Raw genomic sequence first — 26,855 nt, forward strand, 5'->3', positions numbered from 1 at the left:
CTTTGCGGGGGCGCGGCAAGAAAGGGAAAAGCAAAGCGGCCCCCACGAGCCCATCCCTGCGGCACCACACGAGAGACACCCTTACCTACTCGGAGCTCTTGTCCAAAGACCGTTTTCTCTCCCAGGGCAGAGCAGTTCCAGCGGCCATAGCGGAACTGGTACTGGCACTCATTGATGCCCATCTGCGCCCCCTCCCCGATCACGATGATGGCATCGGGGCGGCTCTGGCAGATCGCGCGCTGCCGGGGGGCCAGCCCGGGGATCTTGTTGCAGATTATGTTGGCTCCTAAAGCCACCACGGACGACAAAGCTCTGGGGAGAAAAAGCAGAAAGGCACGTTGTAACCAGGTTGAGGAGGCTGGTTGGATCTGCCGCGTGCTGCCGCGTGGCTGGCGAGGCGCTGGGCAAAAGGAGGGTGGGTTCTTTGTGCCAGCTTATCCCGGTGTCTCTGGTCTAGTAAAAGAGGCTGGAAATTTTGAGGTAATTCCTGATCAGATTTGTGCCAGAAAAACGAACAAATGGAATTTTGGCACTTTTGCTTCCAGAGCCATCAGCTCGTGAGATGTGGAAAGCAAGACTTATTTAAAAACAAAAAATAGTGATAATTGATCATTCACAAATCTCTGAAACTCATGTCTGCTTTGAATGTAGATTCAGGCTCAGTATTTCAGTTACTGCAGCCAGTTCATCCATCCCTCATTTGAAACTGTTAAGCACAATTTAGAGAATGCTTGAAACTACCAACCCTCTTGCCCATTATTACACTCAGGTTATTGAATGATTAATGAAGTTCACCAGCATAACTGTGCTTCTAGGTCTGGCAAACATCATGGTGCACATAGGAGTGATCATTAATATGTGCCATCCAGACTAGAATCATTTGCAGATCTCATTCTTCAAGTATATTTTCAGAATTCATTATAAGGTTTGCATGTAACTTGCACCTGCCATATGTTTTCACTTTAGCATGTTTATTTTTCATTTTTCAGTTCACTTTTCAACATCTTTACTGGCTCATTTTTCAACATCTTTACAGGCTACATTTTAAATGGTAATATTTGGGGAAAAAAATAAGACAACACAGATGCACCTCGGGTCACATCTCCCAGGTACCTGCCAGGCCCACGTGGAGATGCTTGAACTGGGTCTGGACAAGTCAGCAATGGCACAGAAGGGCCTGGAAAAGGCTCTGCCCTGCTGCCTTTGGTGGCAAACCAGGGTGCTGAGTGTCACTGCTTCCTGCACTTGCGAGGAAGTACCTCCACAAACCCTGTCCCCTCTTTAGCTTGGTATTGGATCATCTGGGTCATTTCCTCTTCCCACCAAAAGCCTCTGTAATGCCAGATCATGCTGCAGCAGCCTGGGTTTGAGTGGAGTTCCACAGTAACAGTCACCATACCTAAATAGGTCAGTGACAGGACACAGATCAACCTCCCCAGTGTCTTCCTTTCCATTTTGAACACCAGCCTAAGCCTTTCTTCTCAGGGTTAAAAACTTCCCACTGGAAAGGCTCCTTTTGGAAAATGCTGACTAAGCAAAATTAAAGGATTTCATCGGAATTTCTCAACTTCATCACAAAGGTAACTGCAAAATTACATCAATGCTGTATTTCAATGAAATCAGAGCATTGCATTTTGTCATTTCAGTGAACTACAGCAAAGCCAGAGCAAAAAGGGTGAAATGGAGAACTCTTCCCCGGGCAAGATGAAATATTGCTGTTACTGTGGAATGGAAATTCCATCCTGACTCACCCTGCCTTTAACAGGTATTTGTGCATCTTTTCCAAAGTTAACAATCCATGAGAAATGCACCAGTTGTGGGGTTTTTTTTATTTCTGGCTTGCAGGGGGTTAGAGATATGGAGCCAAGCTATCACAAACCCAGAGCATCTCTGTGGTGCTGCCTATCAAACAACAATGGGAACAAAATGCAGTTTGCAGCTCTGACCACTTGCAGTGTTTGGAGCAGGAGCACTCAGACCTGTAGCTTTAAGCCATGTTCCTGTGGGTACTGAGCAACAATAGGAGCATCAACTGGAACCAGAGAGTCCCCCAGATTCATGCAGGTTTTGAGCTAAGGCTTTGTTTCTGGCAAAAAGTGTTTCTCCACTTTAAAAAAATGAATAAAATATCTAAATTATGATGTCTTTAAGTCAGGACTTCCCAAGAGATACGATAATCTTAAAAAAAATATTGTGAGTTGGATGTAGAGATAAGATTCTCTGTGCAATGGCTTATGTATGACCTTTATGGTCTTTATCTGACAGTCCTCGACTTACTGAGGCTATGCCATCAATTTACTGGCAAAAATGATATATAAAAATTGTTTGTATGTGTCATATAAATATTTTTAAAACACTAAAAACTGATAAAAACAATGAGAACTTCCTGACATAATTTTTTCAAACTGGTGAGCCTCCACAGTTTCCACTAACTATTACCTCAAGTTAGTTGAGCAGCAAAACCTTATGACTTTCAAAACAAAAGAAAGCAAGAAAAAGTTGGCCACAGCATCTAACCCACGTATAATTTTCAGTTTAGTTGCTTCCTCCATACACATCACTACTCTCTCATAATTAGGTTAAAGAGTGTATTCTTTGGTCTCCCATTGTTTTTGGAGCAGGCCTTGGTCAAAGTATTTCAATACAGTGGGTCAGTTTATTCATCCAGAAAATAAGCATGATCATATCTGCCCCAGAAGGTATTGTGAGGATATTGTAATTATTATGTGTTTGTAAAGTGCATTAAAACAATTAAACTGCAATTATTGGGGGTGGAGGGTCTTAGTTTTTCTATTATTACTTCCAGGAACTTCCCCCTCTCCGGCCTGAACTTACCAGCATATTCCCTCAGACTTGTTTAGCCTACTTTTAAATTATTACTACCATTTCAGTGCCAAAAAAAAAGCTGAATCATGACACTGAGGTTTTGGAAAACTTTATTTATATTAAAGAAATGCACCCAGCAGCATTTCAAGCTTCCTCTGCCCTGTTCTTGCGGCGTCCCTCGGTGTGTGCCTCCGTCACAGGCTCGAGGGCTGTGCTGTGCCCCTGCCCCTCTGCAGGTTGGAGAACACAGGATTTTTTTTTTTTTTTTGCCAAATGGATAATGTTTCACCCCCACGCCACATTTTGGCATCTTCTTCCATCTAATCTTTCTCTGCGGTGCAAAATTCCTTGATTCTTATCACCCCAAACTCCTGAGTGTGAGGGTTCCTGGGGCCGTTTCCAGGAACTGTGACCACCCCACAGCACAGCAGCCCCACAGGCTGCTCTGGGGTCACCCCCGTGGGTTATCCCATCCAACCCCATCCACGAGGTTTATCCAGCTCGGCAGAGCTGCTGCAGGAATGTCACAGCTCCCAAGGAACTGCCCTGAGTGCCTGGCACATGCAGAGGCTGCACCTTTCTCCGTTCCTTTGTCATCAGTCCAAGGGAAACACCGGCACTGGAATTGAGCAATGGTTATAAACAGAGTTACACCCAAATTTAAAAAAAAAAAAAAAAAAGAACCAAACAGAGATCTGGGCTTGGATAGGACCCTGCAGTTCAAACTTCCGTCAAACCAAACCTGAGGAACAAGGTTTTGGAAGGCCTGGTTTCTGCATCAGGACCCTGCAACATCAAGTTTTTCATCCTTTGAATGAATAACCAGGACTGTCACAGCAAGCAGAAGTTTGTGGCAGTGGGAAACAAATTCCAGCTTATTTTCTGAAATAATGCTTGTTTACTTGTGCAAACACAGACAAATCCTGTCACTAAAAAAGAAAATTCTCCCTCAAAATATATTTCCTGTTATGGCTGTACCTTTCCTCCAGGACCCAAACAAGTCCAGCTTCCCTTTTCACACAGCGAAGTGAAAATTATTATATATTTCAAGCAACTCATAAAAGTAAAGGTCTTTGAAACACTTTGGAATTAAACACTAAGGCCTAAAATCATGTGAGTTTTAAGAATGTAAAATATAATTCAATACTGCTGGTTGGAAGAGAAATGTACTCTTCATTCATAGTTTGCTTTCTTGAGTCTCAATTTTATATTTGCAAATGTAAGCATTCACTGAACTTGAGCATGACTTATTTCAATGATTTCAAGTGTTATTATGTCCTTGCAACTTCACCTACAGAAAGCTCATCGCCCTGCTGCCTGTGTTCACCTGGAGCTGCTGCTGCCAGGGCTTATTTTCAGCGGGGAATACAGGGATTCAGGGCTTATTTTCAGCGGGAAACGCAGGAATTCAGGGCTTGTTTTCAGCAGGGAATGCAGGGGTTCAGGGCTTGTTTTCAGCAGGGAATGCAGGGGTTCAGGGCTTGTTTTCAGCAGGGAATGCAGGGGTTCAGGGCTTGTTTTCAGCAGGGAATGCAGGGGTTCAGGGCTTGTTTTCAGCAGGGAATGCAGGGGTTCAGGGCTTGTTTTCAGCGTTCAGCCGCACGGGTTCTGTGCACAGCAGCGGAGCTGCACAGCCCAAACCCGGGCACTGCACCCAAAACCTGCCCCACTGCCTGACAGAAAACCCGCACAAGGGGCTCTTTGTTAGGAGTAATCACCGAGGCATTTTGTGGTGACACTGCGACACATCTGAAACTGGACACCTCCACCAAATGGGACACTTCATTAGGAATTCCTGAGCAAATATTTTGACCGTGTATCGGTTGCAGAAGTTGGCAGGAGCGTCCCGGGCTCTGAGTGGCACCTGCATGTGTTTAGGCTTTCAGTTTTGTTTTCCACCCCTGGCTTTGGGAACTCCTCGTTCAGTGCGTGTGTTGTTGGAAGGGAAATGCAGTAAGGCTGCTGGTCCAGCCCTGGAGTGCTTTCCCTGCTGCTGGAGCTCCCAGCCAAGCCTTTGGACCTGGGGCCTGAGGGCAGCAATGCGTTTGCTCCCTTCAGATGGAAGTTAGAGGTTTCTTGGAGGAAGTGACCCAAAAAAAATGCCTGATAGGTGATGTACTTTGGTTGTTGGCATGGTCAGGATTGAAAGTGGTGGGATAAGTGAGAAGAGGGATGACTCGCACAAGGACAGAGCTTGAGAGTGGAGTGGGAGCAAAGACTCCATCCCTGTAATGCCCATCACTATGATGGGGGAACATCGACCCACAGCCTCAGCCTCCTGCCAGCCAGGAGGGACAGGATGGATGCTGGGAAGCCAACAGGGAATTATTTGGCTTCAGCTGGAAGGAGGGGGGCATTGGCTCACAGAGAGATGTGCACAGGCCGGGGCCTCTCGAGAGCTCTCACTGTTCATTCCAGAGCAAGAGAAAGCCAAAGCTCCTGTGGCTCAGGAGTGTTTCTGGCATGATGGCTCCTGAGAGTTATCCCCAAAAATGACACCCTCATCTGCTTTTAAGTAGACCATATCTTGTTTGCTACATGACTGGTCCACTGCAATAATTTTTATTAATCAGCCATTGAGGCAACACTTGATAGCAGGATATCTTGAAGACTGTTACGTCTGTAGTTTACCTGCGTTCAGTTTTTTCACCAAAGAAAGGCTCATGGAGAACAGAAAAGCCTCACATGCCTCGTGTGTCCTATTGTAAAGACCACAGCAGCAAATTTACATTTACAGTGGACATTCATCACCTTCTGGCAGGCATTTGGAATTTTTCATGGCAAACTACTGTATAACAAGGTTTTTCTTTCTTGTCTCCAATCACTTTACTCTAGGGGCGTCTAGTTACATGGTGGAAAACACATCTTGCAGATATAAAAATTAATAAAAATAAAATAGAGTGTTAAAATATCTGAAGTGTGGGAAATAACGATTCCAAAGCAATTAGGGTTTCAAGTAGTGTTTGGTTTGCTAAACCAGAGAAAACTGATAGGCCTGTGTTGGAAGCTGCAGGAAGGCAGCACTTCTCCTGGCAGGCACAGGGCAATTCACAGGGCTGGAATATTCCTGCTTTGGTCTTGTCGGTGATGAGGGTGGTGAATGCATAATTGAACTTATCTGAGTAAACCTAGTGAAAAATGGTGTCAATATAAAATGGTTTGATTCCTTTTACGAACAGAACTTTATCAGATCTAGAAATCCAACTGAAACGCTTCTGTTTCAGACAATTTTTTTCTTATATCTCTCTAAGCACAGTTAGCAGGACCTGCCAGTTCAGTTGTGCAAAAATGCACATTGCAAAGTACCAGCAACGTCCCCCAGCAGTTCCTGCAAATCCCATCCCTGGACACCAAGACACCTGGTGATCAATCCACGCTTGGCATTGATGGAGTTTGCCTCCCACCCCATTGGGGCTTTTCTTTAGCACTAGAAGGAGTCAGGCTGATACCTGACAGGGAGAAACAGCTGTTTGCTGAGTACCACCCCACCGCAGGGGGAGTTACCTTGCAGTAACAAATCAGGGGTATTGATTTCCCCTGGGGGGAAATGTGACTTTGAAACACCAAAAGGGCTGGAAGAGATAAACACAGAAAAAATTCTGTATCTTGGAGAGAGAAAGATTTCACACTTCAACAGGTAAAATCCACATTTTTGTTGTTTTTCATATAGCAAATAAGAATAAATGAACTTTCTCCACCGTACATGACATATGCATAGATATGGGAGTTTTCCAAATTTTATCAATTTCGAGCCTTAATTAAACTTAACTGAAGTGCATATTTTGGCTCTGTCCAAAGTTTGGCAGCCTGTCCTCTCTTGTGAACAGGTTAAAAGGAGAAGAGAAAGGGGAGGTCCTGCAGGCAAATTCCAAGATTTAGCAAGACTGTTAATTTAGCAAGACTGCTTAATTTGTGAGATCTGGTGAAAGTGTGTCACAGTCTCATCAGACCTTCAGGCCTGTACCTAGAAGTTGGACATTACTATAAAATACCTGCAGTCTGAGAAAGCCTCCAGTGGGGAAAAAAAAGTGGGGAACCCCTCAGAAACTGCAGAATATAAAAGATACACTTCATCTGCAGATTTCCAAGCATTCAAAACATTATTGTATGCAGCACGTGGGCTTTCTGCAAACAGAAAGTCTCTGTTTTATAATCGGAACTGTCAACGCTGGCACAAAACAATGTGACACCCAACAGGGCTATCCATGAACTTCCAAGGTTTCTTTCAGCTGCTTATTTCAAAATTTTAATTTTGAGTGACGTAAGAGCCCTGGGAAACCACACAGTAACTCTTCTAGTTCCCTGGCTCATTGAGCTTATTCCAGGTGTTCAGAAGGATTAGCAAAAGCCATTTTGAGTTGTTTTTCCAGAGGGAGTTTCTAAGTTTGGTAGGCAGCCATAAAAATTGTGCATCTGTGTTATTATCCCAGTGGCCCGTGCTGGGTGTGTCCCTGGTATTTTGCAAATCGCTATGAGCTTGTGAAAGCAGCTGGATGAAATACTTCTCCCTCTAAAATCTTCTCTCAAAGGATCCCACACACACTGTCAATCACACACATTACCTGCCTTTTCGTTATGTGGCACATTGACCCCAATTTAGCTGCTTCTTACCTTCAAACTGAAGATGCTGCTACCTACTGGCATCTGAAATGTCTTTTTCCTCCAGTTTTCTTTCTAAATCTAATAATTTGAAAAAATCCCTTTATGGCCACGCACTACAGAGAGTGGAGAGATCTAAAGAGGTAAGAGAGAAGGACTGTTTGGGATGCACAGCTGAGCCCACAGAGGCGGTACCAAAACAGCTCCAGTCATGTGCAATCTGTAGGGTCCATAGGCAGATGCTGTGGCACACACAGTGTGAGCCAGCGAGCACCCAGGGCAGGTTAAGCCTGGCTTAACAGCTATATCTGAGCCACAGTCAAGTCTTCATCTTCTGCCAGCCCCACACTCACATAAATCTTCCTTCACTGCTAACAAATACTTACCCTAATTTCTCCCCCCAGTGCTGTCATTCTTGGGCCACTGATTTTCTTAACTTTTTACCCTTGAGTGCCACACAAATTGATAGAGAAGTGCAACCTTTGTATCTGAACTACATTTAGCTGTTCTATAAAGGAAAAACTTAAGCTACCAACAGCATCCTAGACTGTTACGTTTTGGTTTCACTGTGCTGCAGACAATCAGAGCAGCTGCACAGGAGAATTGCTGTAACTAAGGGAAATAAGGTGGCACCACTTCCAGCCTCACTGGGTCATTCGTGTCTCCAGACAAAGCCAGAGAAGTGTTGCTGTCAGGCAGGCCCTGTGCTGGTGCCAACGTGTCTTTCGGTTGCAGGCTGAGGTGCCGTCACCCTCTTTCATTTCCAGGCCGCTCTGTACACTCAGGGGCCTCCAGGGGTTAATATGAACAGTTCAAATCGTTAGATCCTTCTGAATTTTCTGTAGTTCATAGATCTTCTATAGGAAACTTTCTATCTGATAAACAACTCTAGAGTTAAGCCAGTGTTTACATTTTTTTTACCCAACTTCTGAGCATTTCATCCCCAGTAAAAATCAAAGTGCCTGATTTTATTGGATTACCACTGCGTTATTCCATCAAAGTGAATCCCTAAACTCCAGTTTCTCTAGCTCACACACAAAGGATTTGTACCATATCCTCCAGTTTTGCTAGCATAGGCTGTAGGATCCAGGATGAAAGTTTACTGCCATGGCAAACAAACATGTAGCATGGGAAAAACACCACTGTAAAATAAAACTGAGTGGAAGCTGAAAGCCCAAAGCAACTTTGAGGGCTGGGTTTTGGTTTCTTTGGATCTTTAATCCCCAGAATGGCTCCATTTTTTTGTCCAAATTGTTCACCCAGGTCTAATGACCATTGAACAGTCTGGCAGGCACTACCCATGGGATGGGATTAGGGGGTCATGGGTTCAGTCCGTAAGCAGGACCACTCACCCCTGTCACAAATCTACTCAGTTGACAGACAATTCTTTGTGATGAGCTGGCCACCCATTTGGAGGGTCAACAGAATTCTCACTTATTTTGAAAATTTGACCATGAGACACAAACCGCCTTTCTGTGTGGGGAAGCCCACCCCACAGACACCCAGGGAAAAAAAATCACAGTTCATGCTGTTCAGAATCCGTCCTCCCAGGGCTCTTCCTGCAGTGCCTAGTGTTGTCCAAGCTCAGTGCCTTTATTCTGTCTCCTGGTGTGTTCTGAAAAAAGCTTACAGAATGCTAGAAGTCTTTAGTTCAAAGGGAAAACTAGTTGCACTGAGTGAACAACATATGTATTTGTTAAGTAAATTTAGTAAAAAGAATGGTTTGAATGCTTTCAGGAAAAAAATAATTTTAAAATAATGCCTTAATGCCATGTCTTAAAGTATGCTTTAGACCTCTCCTAAGCATCTTGTTTGTTATGCTTCAAAACTTCCTGTCACCAGAAAGAAAAAAAAAATCCACAGCATTCCTTCTGTCTTACAGAAACTCGAGAGTAAGAAAATCGCCCCTTTGGGGTTTTTTGTTTGGTGTTGGGAAAACTATAGCTTCATGAAGGATCTGATAACTGACCCATATGGTGCTTGATCCTGATAATACAATCCAAACATCACAAACCAACTCCCAAAAGCCAACAAGAATCAGCATTTTTGTTGTAGAAGAAAACAATGCGATCTCATGCTAACCCAAAATCCAGCTCCTCTGGAGATACCAAATGCCTCATTCCCAATGAAAATAGATGCTGAGAGATGGTGACGCACGTCCGACAGTTTGATGTTGCCTCCCAGAGATGAAACAGAGGGCTCGATCTCTTGTGGTGTTAAAAATCCTCTGGCATTTTTTAGAATCAGAGAACTGATGGAAAATCAGATAATTAAACTTGCCTGTGTAGAATTCCTGTAAGTATTAACTATATATTGTATTCTACTCTCTCTGTTTAAACAGTTTTTCTGCCTTTGGTCTGTATAACGACCATCCCAGCTTTTTGCTCTGGGGGCAAGAAACCTGCTGATTACTTAAGTAAATTTGCTGATTTCATGCTAAATGGCTGGCATTTTCCAGTTCAGATTTAAATGGTTCTGCCTAGGAGTTTAGATATGGCCCAGTGGGACAATCCCACTGTCAGAGGTCTGAGACTATTTTGGGACTCCTTCAGGGTATATTCGTGACTTACTTACGTACAATGCGTGCAAAGTGTAGGTAGATGTGGTTTTAACTCAAAAAGGAAAAGTGTATGATTTTATGTGTTTCTTAGGATGCTCTCTGATGGGAGAAGTGAAGGGATGCCAGGATGGAATTTGGCCGTAACCTACCACAGAGGAACTTTGGGTGGCAAAATGCCAGACTTATGAAATAGGCTTACTTCTGTTGAACTTCAGTTGTGTACTTTGAGGATTTCAGAGCTTTCTAGAAAATGAATTCACACTGCATAGAAAATATGATCATCCTTGTTTTACTAATAAAGGAAAATGTGGTTCACAGAACTGGAGACTTGAAACAAGAAACTTGACATTATAATGGTTTTTATACCATAGACCATTTTTGAATGACAAGTGTCATGATAAGTTCCCAGACCAGTTTGGTTATTTAGCTCAAAACCACCATTGTGCTATTTCAGTGAAAGACAAACATTGACAGCCAGTTTCTTGGTGAAGGGATTGTTCTCAGTTCTGCCAAATGTTCAACACAGTGTATCCCCCACATCCAAACAATATCACTGCACAAAACTCCAACTCAGAGAGAAGTTCATCAGGAATAAAAATGTTTCCTGTGCCAAAAAATCAGTCACTCAGAAGAAAAGTGTAAACCCAAAAGAGAGATCAGATAGCTTGTGGCATAAGGTCCTAAGGCACTGCAGCCAAATAAAGGCACTTCTACTGAGTGAAGTCTGCAGTGAGACCTGGCTGAAATGCTGAAAACTTCCAGCAATAAAATAGGACAGACCAGGGAAAACTGGGAATCTTGAGAGAAAGAGACCTCAGAGAGCAAAGTGGTGCCCTCCATTGTGAGTGTCCCCGTGCCCACAGTGAGGTGCCAGCTGTGGCACAGCGTGGGAAGGTGTGCACAGGAGGGAGGAAGGCAGTGAGGGAGCTGCACATGGTGGCACTGCTGGTCCTCACCAAGCACCACAGCACTGCCCGGGGGTGCCAACAGCTGCAGTGTGCCCAGACCATCCCAGAAAGGATGGGCATTATGGCAGAGAGGTCTGAGATGCTTGACCTCAGATGACTCAGTGTGACAAATACAGGGCTTTCAGAGAAAAATAAAACTCTGCATAGCCAAGATAGAAACAAACAAAAAAAAAAGTGATAATTCAGTGTTTGCCTGATGGCTTTTTTTCTAGCTATAAAAAGATTCTTTTCCAGCTCTTCCAAGACATAGTTTGTGTATTTTTTGTGTCAGAAAGAGAGGAGAAGAAAAAATCTGGCACATTTCTTTTGTTCAGTTTCTAGAAACTGGTGTTCTCCCTCCCTTATTTCCCTATCCACATGCAATGACTGCAGTGTTCAGTGCTGAACTGGAAAAGCCTTCTCCGAAGGTGAGGGGGCCATCAAGTCCTTGGATTCTGTGTAGAGACCATCTATGAGGCAGTGGCACAGAATGGCAGCTGTGCTGTTCTGGGCTGCTGGAAATAATCCCAAGGCTGGCCACACTCACATCGTTCAGAGCTGCTGGTTTCATCATGATCGGAATCAACAACAGGAAAGTAAGGAGCTGTATTATTTTTGCCTACAATAACTTGTCTCAGTGGTCACTGATGCTTTGCAATGCCCTCACATCCTCATGGGTTCACAGTTCTGCACAAAATACCAAGATTCCACCTACATCCCCCATGCTTCACTAAACTCTCTGAGCTTCCACAGAAGTAAGCTAATATTTTCAAACTGCTGTTACTCCGAGCTAGAGGAGATAGAATTACAGATCCCTGACAACAAGGCACAGTAAACTGTTGGGTAGCTTTTATTTTTGCCTTATTGACAGACCGTCTTCCTCGTGGCTGAGATCCTTGGGTTTGATTGCAAGCTGTTGATTTGCAAGCTTACAGCTGGCCTGGTCTGGGTAAAATCATAAGGAAGGTTGTGTAGAAAGCTAACAGATCATAACCTGACGCTGATGTGGGTGACTAAAAAAGAAAACATGAAGAAATAGGTCCCTCAGAAGATCTTGTGAGTTACTGCAGCCAGGAATCAAAGCCAAATTCCTGTGATTTCTGTACAGTAACTTTATCAAGGAATTAAGTGTCACTGCATGAACTCTACACTTATCCTTGCTATCATGTGTTGGTTTCCATCATTTCTTCTTAATTGACATCAGCTGACAGTGGGAGCAAACACATTCTGAACCTTCCTCTGAGCAGCATACAGGCAAACCAAATAATCTTCAAACCTGTCCTGTGTGAACTAAAGAGAAGCCTAAAGAGGGTCTTAAAAAATCAGGGATTGAAAATTCCTAGCAATAGCAACAGGTGAGAAGTGGCACTGCTAGAAGTGTGAATACTGAAGCACAGAACTATGCAAAAATGTTTGGTTTGAATTTGAATGTGGCAATTAATCCATAACATCTTCTGGTTCACTAAGATTTCAATGAACTTTAGGAGAAAAGTATCTTAACTGTTTCCCTACAATCTTAACTTAGTAAAATTTTTCTCCAGTGGCTCCAATACTGGATCAAAATCACACAGTCTTGTCCCAGTCTGGGCTCTGACTTGCTGGGTATGTTTGAGTGAGCCACTTCCTTGCCTTCTGCTGCTTTCCTCCTTCTTTGCATGTATCTGGTTTGCCTTCCTAGGCAGAGTGTGGGCCAGGATGGTGACTTGCCCATTCTTGCAATCTCTTCCACGCTACAGACTGAGTGCCAGGCATTAATTTATCTGAAAAATTAATTAGAAGGTGCATACCAACTGACTCTCTCAAAGGTAATACCAGTAACAAGCAGGCTGACAGCAGAAAAGAGAAGCATTAAAAAATTAGAGTACCCTCAGTTTTAGTGCTTCCCTTTACCATCCAGATTACCCTTTTCAAAACTTTTTTTCATTTTTGCTGTAGTTGCTGTTATTCATTTGCACAGAAGAAAGATGTGGGGTTGGGATTTGGTTTTGTCTCTCCAGCTGCCCATAGGTTTTTCCTAGCTGGGCTGATGTTGTTGCCAAAGTAGTAATTCTAAAACAAACCATCCTCTTCGCTCCTGCCCAACATGTGTCAGTGTTTTCCAGCTCCAGAGAAAGTACATGAGTGTAGGTACAGCAAATCTTAATTATCTCCTTCAAGCTGCTCAGCAGTACCATCTTAAGGACAGTTGTCAAATGTAGCTGTGTTAAACAGAGGCGTTGGTTACGTGCCTGGGGTGTTAGTGTTGGTTTGTGTACTGTCTCCCAGTAAAGACAAGGAGGATGGACTGAATATACTAAACCTCACATTCTTAACGTAGATGCAGCAGTGTAAGTCCAGCACAAGTTTTGTGAATTTGTAAAATTTATAAAATTGCTGGCTCCCCACTTGGCAATGCCACACCTCCTCTCTGCTCCCCCTCCTTGCCTTCTGCACGTTGCCCTGGCTCTGGAGGGGTGAGCTCCTACAGCACCCTGGGGCTGTGGTGCTGCACCCTGGCTGTGCCCCCACGGGACACCCACACCTCACTGCCTGTCTCCTGGGAGCCAGGGGGCTGCATGCTGCCCTCTGACACTTTGTGACACACCCAAATCCTCTTCTCACCCCTAAAGAGGTCACCAATTAGTCATCTGAGAAACCCAGCATTAAAGCACGTGCTGGAATGGATCTGGATTTTACATGAGCATTTCCCAGCATGAGCAACCCATCACTCCCCTTAGCACTTTGCTCTAGTGATGGAAGAAAAACATGAATGATTCTGTTTTCTGCCTCCAGTCATTGATTCAGACACTCACATTTGTCACAGAAGAGCAAATGACAGCCAAAAAGAAAACCAAAACATCTGCAGTATGAAATCCAGTTCTGCCCTATCATGCTGACAGCAGTATCCTAAAATACAGTTGCTTCCCCTTTCTTCGGTAACCAACCTCACTGCTTTTCCCCAGGTTACTTAAACTGGTGAGAGAGCAACTTAACCCATTGCTTCCCCTACCTCAGGTTCCTCCCAGCTCCCAGTCTCCTTGGGTGTTCAAAGGCCAGAGGGTACTGCAGTGCTCACTCCACGGGTTTAGCCACACCCTAGAGGTGTCTCAGAGGGACAGCTCTCACCTTTCCAGGCTTGCCTTGGAGCTAAAGCAGGAAACAGGGCTGTTAATTCCTGCTGGTTGCAGAAGTGGCCTCGTGGGATCTGTGGGGGAGCTGCTGTCAAGCCACAACATCTATTTTCCCCTCAGCTCCTCAGCAGCTGTGGTGTGACGAGGTCTCCCAGCTAATACTGCTCTAGGCAGAGTTTGGGCCTCTCACTGTGGAGCTGGAGCTGGGAGGTCTCTGTTCAAGGAGCTTTGGTCAACCACTCTTCTGTCCAGATACATTCCACAATATCCTGCTTCTTCAGCCACCCTTCTTCACTTACCCTGGCCTAACACAGCCAAGCTGCTTTCCAGGCACCTTTTACAAGGGTTTTCTCTCTTTTTTTTTTTTTTTTAAAAAAAAACACAAACAAAACAAACCAAAAATACAAAAAAAAAAAAAAAACAAAACAAAACAAACAAAACCCAACAAAACAACAAAGAACCGAAACCAAACAAACAAAAAAACCAAAGCAAAATCAGAAATAGCTGAGGCTGATTTTCTTCTTGCAAATCACAGTCAACTCCACCTTTGTTTCAGATACCAGCACACACACGTACACACGTACCTGTGTTCACACACACCCAACCACTCACTTGCTCCCCTGCTCTTGTAGGGTGCAACCAGCCATAGAAATTACAGGGTGTTCTAACATCTTTATCTAAAAATACACCTTGTTTTAATAAGACCCAGGGTTTAGGAGCCAGGATGGATTTAATCAAGAGCCTATAAGCAGGGTGCAACCTTCGGCAAACTTCATGTGAAATTATCACGTAGCACATTTCCATCAGCTATGTGGAAAAGTTCTCATTTGCCCTGTGACTGCTTCTGTTTCTTTGGCAAGTCACAAAGTAGTTCTTTTTTTTGTTCCCTGCAAGGCATCCAGATATGTCTCTTTGTTTACTGTGCTGTTGACACAAAGGAGTCCAGTGTAACAGGCCAAGTGGATGTATCTCTTCATTTTGAGTAAGACTCGCAGGATTAGCCTTCCAAAATGAAAGGGGTGCAATAAGCCAAATACCAGAGTCATTAGAGCAATGCGATGGATGGATTTGAGCAGTGCCTCTAAAATGCCAAACTGTTAAACTCCAGGATTTAACAGGCTTCAATTAACTTGGCGATTTAAAAGTGAGTGAGCCAATACACTATAATATAGCATAGAGGAAGCCTCAGAAAATCAAGTATGAAATAAACTGTTCCTTAAAATGAAAAAGAACCCAAATAATTTACATCAGGGTTTCACGTCCTAGTTCATTCTGCCAGTCTTCCCATTCAAACCTCTATAAGGACACATAATACTGACTGATAGAAAGCAATTCCACACTAACATTTGCAGGTCATGAGGTCAAGCACTTGCAAGCCAGAAAATGCCAGAACAAGGGCTGACCATGACACTGGAATTCACCTGTCTCCTGTGTGGGCAGTGGTGCAGCCTGCAGTGCCAACAGCAACACAACTGGTTTTTCCCCAGGACTCTCTCCTCCACTTAGTGCACAGGTGCATGCACCCCCTTCCCGAGGAACTGCTTTGTCCTGCTTTCTCCTTGCTCACTGTGCACGCCCCAGGCTTTATAAGCATTTCAAACTCCTCTTTATTGATGAATTCTGAGCTTGACCTTGGCTTTTTTATAGTGATGATCTATGCAATGTGTGAGAGAATCACAGAAAAATCATTCCATAATGCCCCTTTGAGGAGAGGAGACACGATTCCTCCCACCTTAGAAATTCAGCAAGATCTATGAAGTATTCATTGATCCAAGGGGTTCAGTTTGACAACACTTAGGACACGAGCCCTCAAAACAATTTTAGTTTGTTGTCTGAAGCACTGATCTTTCTCACTTCTGCAGCTGGGATTGTTCCCCATTTCAGCGAGTCATATCCTGGGAACCTGAATCAAGCAACCAAATACAGAGAGTAGCTACTACTAACTTAAGAAAATTAGTTCTCCGTAGCAACACTCAAAAAAGGGTTCCAGAGGACCCTTCTGCTCCTCCCAGGCAGCCCATGCTCAGACACAGCCCCTGGGGGAAAGCCTACCAACCCAAAGTGACTGGAAGGGAATGCCCCAGGGAGTGCCCTCCTGAGGCAGGGATCCCATAGGAACATGACTGTGAATTAAAGATCACACACTCACTTAGGTGGGAGCCACACTCAGGATCCATTGGCAGTTGTCAGGAAAAAATAAATAACTATAAACCCAAACTGGGAGCTTTCAAATGCCATATTTGGACACAACTCTGATACCAATTGCAAATTCCTGTTCAAGAGCACTCAGGAGATTAGGAGACAAACAGTCACGAAGGTCAGGGCAGCATCTCTTTCCGTAGCCTCTTTCTAAGCCTCTTCTGAACTATCTCGTCTGAAATTACTGAGGCAGAAATTTTGTGTCACAGAACAGGAAAAGTCTTGACACCAAATCAAATGCATAACTATCCCTCCTATAATTGCAGATAAAAATTCTCTCTCCCTGCTCTGGGTTGTATGTATAGTCCTCGCTTACATCTGTGGCCCAGTTTCTCACCCTTATATCCACTCTGAATAGTGCTACAGTTCACGTGTAAGTGGAATTCTTGAAACGGTTTAGGTCAATTATTGACAACTACATTTGAAATTCAGTGCATTCTGTCCTTCAAATAAGGGGAAAAAATCACTTCTGAATGTTGGGAATGCCCAAAGTTTGGGCTTTATAACATTTTAAAAGGGTCAGAGAAAACTGCATTATCCTAGAAATTATTTTGCTGCCTTACCTTCAAAGATGCACTTCTACCTTTTTTATTTCACAAGGTTTCTTTTGTTACTAAAATCCAAGAGCTGAGTAAGAAGATAGTTATAACGCTTATCATTTCCTTCACCCTTCAGTGCATTTGCTGAAGAAAGAAGATAAATGAAGCATTGACAGGGTATTGCACCCCCACAGGGCCTACCCTTGTAAGAGATAATGTTGGGAATTAAAAGCAGTCAACAGTGGTCTCTGCTTTGACTGAGCTCCCAAGAAAGAAACTTTCAGAGTGAAAAATATTTCTGCACAGATTGCAAACCTCACATTCAGTGCCACCTGAAAACCAAAGCAAGCAAGACACACACCAAAATGAAGTAGCTCTTTAAAAAAAAAGTATCTTGCAATGCTTTATGGGCAGTAGTTACTGAGTTATGGAAAGAAAAGCCACTAGAATAAGAAGGGTTTTTCTTGTATTGTTCATGCATTCTAGCACCCATTTAATAAGATATTACCGGGAAAAACAACACAGCATCTTTCTGGAAAGGCTAATCATCTGCTCCTGCTGCCCATGCCACAGAATTGCTGCTGATCCGGGTTCCATTATGTCATCCCCGCAATACCCCTGCCCCTGCACTCACAGGCCTCACATCTCCTGCTCCTCCACTCACGTCGCCTTCTCTGCTCCTTCTGACCACAGGAAACAGTTCTCATTTATGACTTTCTGAGAATTAGCAGTTGCTAAAACCTCTTCGGTATTTATGATAAGTGTTGGTATCTATAGGATTCGATTGACTCACTCAGCAGCCCTTTGCTCTCTCGTGGTAATTGCCTTCCGCCCACACTCTCTACCTTCCCAGATTTGAGCTCGTTTCTCTTTCTCTCTCTCTGTCCCTCCCTGTGACTCACCCTCGCTGCCTGGAAGTCCTGAGCACACGTTGGCAGCTCCAGAGATTGTGTTACCTCTCCCCAAACTGCTGCCAAACCCCTTCCCTGTGTCAGAAAACATCTTTGCTCTGCTCCCCTCTCACCTGTACCTTCATAGCCCAAAACAAAGGCTGAGAAGCTGTTTTGCCTCAGGAACAGCAGTGGGTTGGTGTAAGTCTCCCCTGTGCCAGGGAGGGTCAGGTTGGATCTCAGGGAAAGGTTCTTCCCCCAGAGGGTGGTTGGCACTGCCCAGGCTCCCCAGGGCAGTGGGCACAGCACCAAGGCTGCCAGAGCTCCAGGAGGGTTTGGACAACGCTCTCAGGGACAGGGTGGGATTATTGGGGTGTCTGTGCAGGGCCAGGGGTTGGACTGGATGATCCTTGTGGTCCCTTCCAGCTCAGGATTTGATCCCCTATCCCACTTTCAAGGAACTGTTGCTATCTATCAATGTTGTTACCCTTCTTAGTCCAGCAGCCTGAAGAAGGATGTCACTGCTGCAGCACCTCCACACTATTTCAATTTATGAGGGGCTTTTATAGCTCCAGGTCAGCCACCCAAAAATCCATGCAACACAGAGACCGACATTCCTGCATTTTCCCTCATACTGCTTGGGTTCCTTGTGTGTGATGGGATCACAGGCACAGAGCAGAGTTTGGTCCTCTGCCTCTTTGGCATCCCAGTTGCTCTCTTCTAACTCTTGCATCTCAGCACTCAGGCAGCCAGGCTAGGTCTAAATTATTTTGTTGGGAATTAAACAAAGATTTTTCACAGAATCATGGAATACCCTGATAGACTTCTTCCCTGGCCCCTGTTTCCTGTGCTGTTCAGTGCTGCCAGATGTGCCTGAGGGAAGCAACCATGTGCCCCGGGTTCCCTGCACCATCCAGGAAAGAGCCAGCCACCTCCCAGGATGATTCAGGACGGAGGTGGATTGAACTACCCATGGACCTGCCCATGTCTCCATTAACTGCAGGAGGCACCCAGGGAGACCAGACTCCTCACTTGGGAACCTCTCCTCATTGCCTACGTTTGGTTGCATTAGTCCACCTCTGCGTGTTGCTGCAGACAAACATTCAGATGGATTGCAACACGTCGCTGCCTTTCACGGCTCTTTGTGCCTCTCTTTGTTCACCTCTAATCGTGGGGCAATTGCGGTTTCCGCAGAGCGAACTTTTCAAAGGAAAAATCCGACACACAAATATGTATTCCAGTTGACTTGGAAAACAACTCTGGATTTTTAACACTGAGGCCAATTTTCTGCCACTGCACAGCGAGTCATCTCTGAGGAGCCACTCTGGTATGCCCTGGCTTTAGCAGGAGCTGCCAAACCCGAGCAGCAATATCTGCTGTGCTCCAGGGCCACGCAGGAACGCTCCCCATGCCTTATCAGCCCCTCCTGGGCTGGATCCAAAGCTGAGTGAAAGCAGCAGGAGCCTTTCCACTAGATTAATTGCACTGGGAGACAGTACTCATAGCAAAAAGAGTACTTTACATGTTCATGAGGACATGACAGACAGGTGGGTTTTGGATGTTCCATGGAAAAGGGGTCTGAGCTATGACCAGACTGAGGTGCCAGTTCTCCACAGATCAGGGTCCCTATGGCTCCACAGTCTCTGGTGTCCATGCCTTTCAGTGCTGGTGGAGTGCACTAATCTTCCTTTCCTAGGCTGGGGATGACTTGTCATACATGGTGTTTCACAAGTGAAGATAAGAGCCTTTTCCAACCCTAAGCTCCTCTCTATCTGCTCCATGCAGCATTCTGCATTTGAATAACAGCGCTGTCAAGTAATCTCAGACTTGCACTCCCATTTATGGCTAAGCTTTTCATTTTTATGCAATTAGCAGAAGTGGTAGCATTTATTTGCATTCAAGGGAGACTATTCCCTCTTCCTCCCTCCCACTGCAACCTCTACACACTCCCCTTCCATCAGCTGTGTCTCAAACTAGGAGGGAACTGGAGTAATTTGACTCACACCATTAAAGCAAATAACTGTATCAAACAAAGGTGAGCTGAGCCAAAGTCCCTTTAAGTCTACAAGTCTCTGGGGATTCCAAAGATATTACTGTTCTCACTGGCAATAAGTATAACAGGAAACCAGGGTTGGTAGCTGCACTCATGACTGTTGTCCTAATGTCCCTGTCCTGTGCAGGGCCTTGCCTGTGCACAGCTTTTCCCCTTTCCTTCCCTGCTGGACCAGGGCATGGGTGGTGGTTGATGAGCCCCAGAGGTGCTGGTGACTGACACTGCTAGAAGATAGTTTGTGTGGGCAGCTGCAGAGCCCAGCTTAAAATAAATACATAGCAGATGTATTTATTGACAGTGAATGGGACAGGACAATGCTGGGGTTGGAGTGGCCATCCCTGGAGCAGAGCTGGAGGAGACCACGAGTACTGGGTCACACCACACCTCTGTGTACAGGGTGCTGAGGTGGCTGGGGGCACCTCTGTGAGAAGAGAAAGGGAACCAGGCTGTATGCATAGCCAGGGAATGTGTGTGTCTATGGCTGGATATACAGGCAAAAGCACACACGAGAGCAAAGGAATGTTCTTACCTTCAGTAACATTTTGTCAGTGCTAAGGATGGCATCAGAGGCAGATAATGAAATCCATCCAGCACCCAAATTTTCCAAAGAAAATGTCCAGCACAGAACAGTCTGACTTCCTAAAGAGCTAATACCTCCTTTGGACATTACGTGACATTACACATTCACATGTTCCCTGTTTTGCCCCTCTCAACTTTGATGGTGTCAGGCAGATTCCCCAGAGAGGTCTGAGCTCCTGCGTTAAAGGCAGCTCTGAAAAAACAACACAAACTCTCCAAGCAAAGGTCTCAAAGCAAAGGGACAAACTAAACATCCCTGGTCAGGAAAAAAATGTAACTGAAAACAGTCTGGTGAAGCAACTGCCCACCCAGGGGAGCAGGCTGTGACCAAAGCACACACGTCACCAGTGGCTGCTGGTGGCACTCAGCCCTTCTTCAGTACTCACCCCATGGAGCACACAGGCTTTGGACATGCTCAAAAGTGTGTGTGGAAGGTTTTAAACATGAGTGTACTCCCACTGAGTTCAAACCAGAGCCAGTGGGATACTCCCAGCCTCAAGCATTTTGGTGAAATTAGGCCACAAAACGCCAGGCAGCCTCCTGCTGAGCCGAGCTAGGCTGGAACCCAGCACAGGAGAGTGCTGTGCTCAGCACAGACACTGGTGGCCCTCAGCCTGTGGGGATATCAGCTGGTGAGCTGCAGAAATCCTCCTGCCTTACTGATCCTGCGCCTCTCCTGCTCTCAGCACATTAGCCCAGGCTTGCTGGAGCCACTTCTGAAGCCCCAAAGCCAAGCAGCAGTTAGGAAACCACTAGCACATACGTAAACATATTTCCCCAGAAGCGGCATCTCCTACGTCAGGCAGGACAGCCAGCCTTGGGGACTGACAGGCTTCATGCATAGTGTCTCCCAAGTCATTTATGCTGTGCCCCTGAGGAGCTAGGAATTGTCTTCTGTGCATTTCCAGGCCTTATAGGACCACACTGACTCCGGGGCAATCCACACTTTCATGTAGGTAGTGGCCTGAGGTTGCCTAAGAAATGCCCCTGGCCCAACACATTCTCATTTGCCCCATGGTCTGTAGCTTAGGAGGCTTTTCAGACTTGGAAAAATACAATTGCATTTTCTCTTGCTTGCAAATAACTCCACTAGATAACAAAATATCCCATCCAGCTCTGGGACAAAAGTGGGAGGACGTGCTCACAGGTTCCTTTAGGTTGGAAAAGACCTCCCAGGTCATCAAGTCCACCCTGTGCTGGATCCCCACCTTGTCCCCCAGCCCAGAGCACTGAGTGACATGTCCAGTCCTTCCTTGGACACCTCCAGGGGTGGAGGGAGACTCCACCACCTGCCTGGACAGCCCCTTCCAATGCTTGACAACCCCTTCTATGAAGAAATTCTTCCTGATGTCCAACCTGAACCTCCCTCGGCACAGCTTGAGGACCTCTTGTCCTGTCAAACTGATGTTGAACTTTGGTTTCCAGATCTACATCAAGTTCCAAGTCATCAGGGCAGCGCCAACCAAAAGGATTTTGCACAACTGGACACTTTCACACCTCCACAGTGCCAGTGCTGTATTACAGACAAGACCCTGAGCTGTCAGGATTAAAGACATTTGGCTTTGGAGGGAGGTGGGTGTGACCAGCAGCAAAAATAATGTTACATAACTCTCAGGTATTACCAGGATAAACCCTTTTTCTGTACAGGGCATCCCAGGAGAAAAGTGAAGGCAGGTACCTCTGAGCATCACTCTGGCTGCAATCCATCCCAGCACACAGGAGCACCCACAGGGTCTCCTTGTGCCGCGTGTGGGGCTCCAAGAAAGCCATCCCTGGAATACCTGATGACAGAGGCAACAAGGCTTTGCTGCCAGCAGCTCACACACACCCAGCAGCACTGTACCCACGGCTCTCCCACAGACAGAACCGGGGCCAGCTGCACCAACATGTCCCCGCTCGCTGCCAGAGCCGCAGCCCCGCTCCCGTCCCGCGGCTCCGGAACGAGCTCCTCAGCCCTTCCACACACAGACCCCTGTGAGCTCGCTGCTCCCCTCAGCCTGCCAGGAGCCTGGAGCCTCAGCTCCCAGAAATGTGAGCTGCCCAGCTCGTGCCACACATCTGCTTTTCCTGAAATCTCTGGAATGGCAGTCAGTGTGCCTGCTCATTTCACTCCTGACAATGTGACCAGGAGCTTTTAGGAGATTTGCTTATGGATCACTTTGGGATGAAATAGCATCTGAAAAGGATGCAGCAGGGAGAAGGTTCCTCAGAGCCATTGCTGATATAGGACTTAAGGAAGGAATTCAAGTTCTGCACCTTTGCATAACAGCCCTACTCCACCTCCTGTCTAGAAGATATCCTAAGGGCTCAAGCCACCAAAACCCCTTCCTATGGAAGCTGCCCAAGCTCCAGAACTTTCAGATCCTTGTGTGCAAATCTCTGCTTCTCCTCTGACCTCCTCTTGCATTAAGGAAGCACAGGGAAAGGATTCATGCTGCAACACAAAATACCATGTTTTTTATATCAGCACATATAAATGCACAAAAGAAGTTTTTAAACAGCACAAGAGGTCATGCCCAACCAGATGTCTTGTGTGGCTTCAGAGATATAATTTCACTGCAATATTGCCGTGGCACGTTTTGCTGGTGCAGGTAAAGGGCAGATGAGCAAAGCTCCATTTATTTTCTCCCTCATAAAACTCAAACTTGTTTCCAAAGTCACAGCTTTAATGAGACTGGAGATTTTGAAGTGTTCAAGTTAGTCCTTGAAGCTAGTCCAGCCCCAGAGGTGGTGCAACACAGACATGACAGCACTAACGAGGATGCATTAGGATCTTAAAGAAAGAGGGGTACACAAGAGGTGAGTATCACTCAGGGTTACACAAGTGTCATTCTGACATTTCTTTCCCCCATTACTCCACAGGATCTTTAGCAGCACAGCCCAGCACTTTCCTGTCTGGCCAAAGGTGCCAGCACACCGACGGACGTTTTTTGAGAATTCCCTGCTCCTCAGTAGTTAAATTTTTGTCCTTTGCAATTTCCAGATTTCTGACAGAACTGCTAGTGACAGTTGTAATAATATTCTGCAAAATGTTGTGGTGGTGATTCTTTGAATGCCTTTGTGGTTTGCTGTCCAGAGTCATAATAACCTATGTCTGCCCAGATATGTGTTCTCAGCTTGGAAGCACTGGAGCCAGCATTTACTCTCCTGCCTGGGCGACTGCATGTGTGTGCCTGCATGTGCTGCTGAACATGTGAGCTAGCTCCAGGTGTTTGCCAAGTGCTTCCTGGTCCCTGGGAGGTACAATTTGGGATTCGCATCTCAGGGAAAGCATGGGACTTATAGTTTATTCCAAATAGTAGAATCCACCAACAGGAATCATAGCTGGTTTCTGAGCCTCCTCTCAGTTTCATGTGTTTATCTATCAATTCTTTTCTTCCTTAATCATTTTATCTTGGAAAAAATACTGGAGGGAATAGAGGAGAGGGAGAAAAAATTTGTATGACAAGAGACTGAAACTGGCACAGCTACACCGAGATTAGTTTGATAAGAGAGCTCACGTCAGATGCCAGCCTTGCTCTGTTCATCTCCGGGAGCTTATCTGAGGTCCTGAGAAAGATGAGATACAGTAGCCAGTTTATGTTAACCTTTGCTTGGTCTCAGGTCTGCACGTACAGATCCATAGTGAAAACTGCTGAGTAAAACACTGAGAAATCAGGCTTGGATACACTGAAATCATTATCTGTGCATGAGGCACCGATCCCGACCAAAACTGTGCAACTTTGGAAAGACAACTCTAAGCAAAGCTCAAAAGAAGATCCCCAAACCACTCATAAAGTACCTTCTCTGAAGTCCTTCTGTACCTTATAAAACCTTTATATGTATTTGTGTCCATGAAGAAAACAAGAGGAGAGATGTGAGATATGCATGGTACTGGGCTTACTTTTATATAAAGAAAGATATATCCCAGAAATACTTTACAAATAATAAACTAGACCCTGGTAGTGCATGGATGCTATAAAAGCCAGGGTTTCTATTCTGTGCCAAGCAAAGGCTCCTATATATATTTTTAAAACTGGATCTCAGTCAGCTGAAATATTGAAAAGAGTTAGTTCTAAAGATGGCAAGAAAAGAGCTGAATTTAATTTGGGAAGAAAATCCCGCGTGGTTTGGCTGCACACAAACAATGCTATACCCCCTGAAAGCTTGGCTTTTGAAATGAATTCATGCTCTAGAGGAAGGAAAAGCTGAGCATACCCTCAGCAGTGACTCTCTGAGCTCAGCCTCGCACACAGTGTTACACAGCACTGGCTGTCACCAATGAATTGCAATATTATGTATTGCCATTGCACACTCTGGTTGTGGACTCTCAAGCCAAACAGCACTTTTACCCCATACTCACAAATTAAATCCTGTAAAGACAGCCTTTAATCCCTGTCCCTTTAGACCATTAGTATTACACTATTTCTGAATCTCTAAACTTTGTGCCCACGTAAGGCTTTCTGTTTTGTGGATGGTGGCATGTTGGGATCCTAAATAGCAAAATTTCCCTTAGGACAATTCAAGAGCCTCATCAGAGACCTCAAAATCCTGCAATTGTAGAGCTAAGCACAATTTATGTGGAGCAACCATGCAGAAAATCTTCTTCCAAAGCCAGATTCTCAGTCCTGATGTAAACTGGGCTTTGTCTCTTACCTCCTTTACATTCCCTCTCCTGCACCCCCTCAAAGAGGGGATCACCCTCTGCTGCAGCCAGCCAGCTGTGAGCTGTGCTCTGTGCTTTGTGGTGCCTCTCCCCAGCCAGGGATGGGCAGTCACACCCTGCCTGGGCACACGCCGGGCCCACAGCGTGTGGCTGTGCCTGGGCACAGCGCGGTGTCCTGGGCAGCTCTGCTTCTGACCCAGCTTCCTGACGCTGCACTCGCCTCCTGGCTCCAGGGGATGCTGCTCTCCAGGCTCTGACCTCATGCTGAGTGCCAAAGAAGCTGCTCTCAGGTCATTAAGCTTCTGACCAAGTGATGGCTTGGACCGACAGGACAGGTTGAACTGCGATGCAGGTCAATGCTGAACCTCCCAAGAACTGCCTCCATCTGTGGAACCATCCTAAAGCCTGTTTCATTCTCCAGCTCCCTCTTTTCCAGGCTTCCATGACTTCTCACCTTCTTCCTTGCAGTTGTCGGGACCCTTCCCCTCCTCACCTTCCCACTGGGCTTTTCCACTCCTCCCTTCTCTCCATTCCCTTCTCCCTGGGGAACACACGGGCCCTTCCCTGGTTGTCCCTGCCTTGCCACCCATCGCTCCTCATCACCTCCCTCCTGAAAACTCCTGGGACCTGAGGCTTGGTCTTCACACACAGTCAAAGGCTGAAAGGAAAAACCTGACTGACTTACATAAACTCACGTGTCTCAGACTGAGATTTCTCTGGCACTGTACATTTTCAGCTCACTTTTCGTGGGTTTTTGGAAGTGAAAAAGTAAAATTGAGAGCTGTCACCCAAATTTAGAGCTCGGTTTAGGAAAGTTAAGCATGAGTTGGAATTCCTTTGCACCCAGGGAACACACAAGGATGCTGGGCATTTTCTATGTCCTGTGTTTTCTACATGTGGGATGTGATCTGCTTAAATATATGCATGTAACTACAAGCCTGTATGCTTCCAGTTCTCCATGTGTTCTCTTGAATTTAAGCCTCAGCTGCTATTGAAAGGGAAGTTTCTACTCTGGAAAGAGAAACTATTCATAAAGGGATCCAAATAAGCAGAAAAACTCAAGAGAGCTTTGTAGAGACACACTTTTTAAAAAAAAAAACAAAAACAAAAACAAAAACACTATTTCTGTGCACATCTATATGACTACATATAATCTTCTAAACACAATTTCTTCCCCACTTTCTCTATTTTCTTCTATTTCTTTTGACAGAAAGTATTCACAGCAGAAGGATACATTGAATAAAATATTTTTTTCTTATTTTAAACAAAATAAAAGGTAATATGAAATATATATTTCACAGTCCAAGACCAATAAATCACTGTGAGATATCTACTGGTAAGATGCCTCTGACATGTCTGTGTGAGAGAAAGCAGATCCTACCCCAGACTCACAGTACCATCAATCAATACCATCATTTTTTCCTCCATCTGTTGCTCTGAATATCCATAGCTGAAATGGATTAGCTGAGAATTTTCTGTCATTATAAGTCACTCCTTCAGTGTCCCAGCATGTGTCACTCCCACGTGCAATGGGGAAGGAGGAGGCAGGTGACTCCCTGTTCTGAGGAACTAATGCAATCAAAGTAGAGCCTTTGTGCTAAATGCAAATCACTCCCAAGAAAGACAAATCCAGTCACCTCTGAGGAATTGCTTCAGCTCAGGAGAGAGCTGGTGGCAATATTGCATGGCTACACATCACCTGGGAAAGGCCAGAAAGGTTTTCCTACAGCAGGCTGACAGTGTGCTGCTCACCCTCAGTATCCTCCACTTCCCTGCCCTGCTGGGCTGTGGGATTTTAGGAAAAGGATTTAGTCTCTGCCTCCCGCAGTTCTGCAGCAGCTGAGAAATGTCACCTCCCAGCACCTCGGGGTGCTGCTGGGCATGCACAGAAGTTTGTGGTGGGTTCCA

The 26,855-nt window shown here is 45.3% G+C and overlaps 1 protein-coding gene and 1 long non-coding RNA gene across 3 annotated transcripts in view; one reads left to right on the plus strand and one right to left on the minus strand.

Annotated features, from left to right (window-relative positions):
- Positions 1–26,855, plus strand: part of LOC116787342 — a 135,001-nt gene that overhangs the window by 100,888 nt on the left and 7,258 nt on the right. The window contains exons 12-14 of one of the 2 annotated variants that reach the window (XR_004357257.1): positions 1,647–1,765; positions 21,728–21,874; positions 21,950–26,035. This is a non-coding gene — a long non-coding RNA (uncharacterized LOC116787342). Of the gene's footprint in view, positions 1–1,646; positions 1,766–21,727; positions 21,875–21,949; positions 26,036–26,855 lie in introns of those variants that run through there. The other variant, XR_004357256.1, reaches the window with a different exon arrangement.
- Positions 1–26,855, minus strand: part of WNT7B (Wnt family member 7B) — a 78,528-nt gene that overhangs the window by 38,782 nt on the left and 12,891 nt on the right. Inside the window, exon 2 of the mRNA XM_032688873.1 lies at positions 86–312. Within this exon, the coding sequence (XP_032544764.1) occupies positions 86–312 (227 nt within the window). The remainder of the gene's footprint in view (positions 1–85; positions 313–26,855) is intronic.

This window comes from Chiroxiphia lanceolata, chromosome 5, assembly GCF_009829145.1.
Source record: "Chiroxiphia lanceolata isolate bChiLan1 chromosome 5, bChiLan1.pri, whole genome shotgun sequence".
Taxonomy (NCBI): Eukaryota; Metazoa; Chordata; class Aves; order Passeriformes; family Pipridae; genus Chiroxiphia; species Chiroxiphia lanceolata.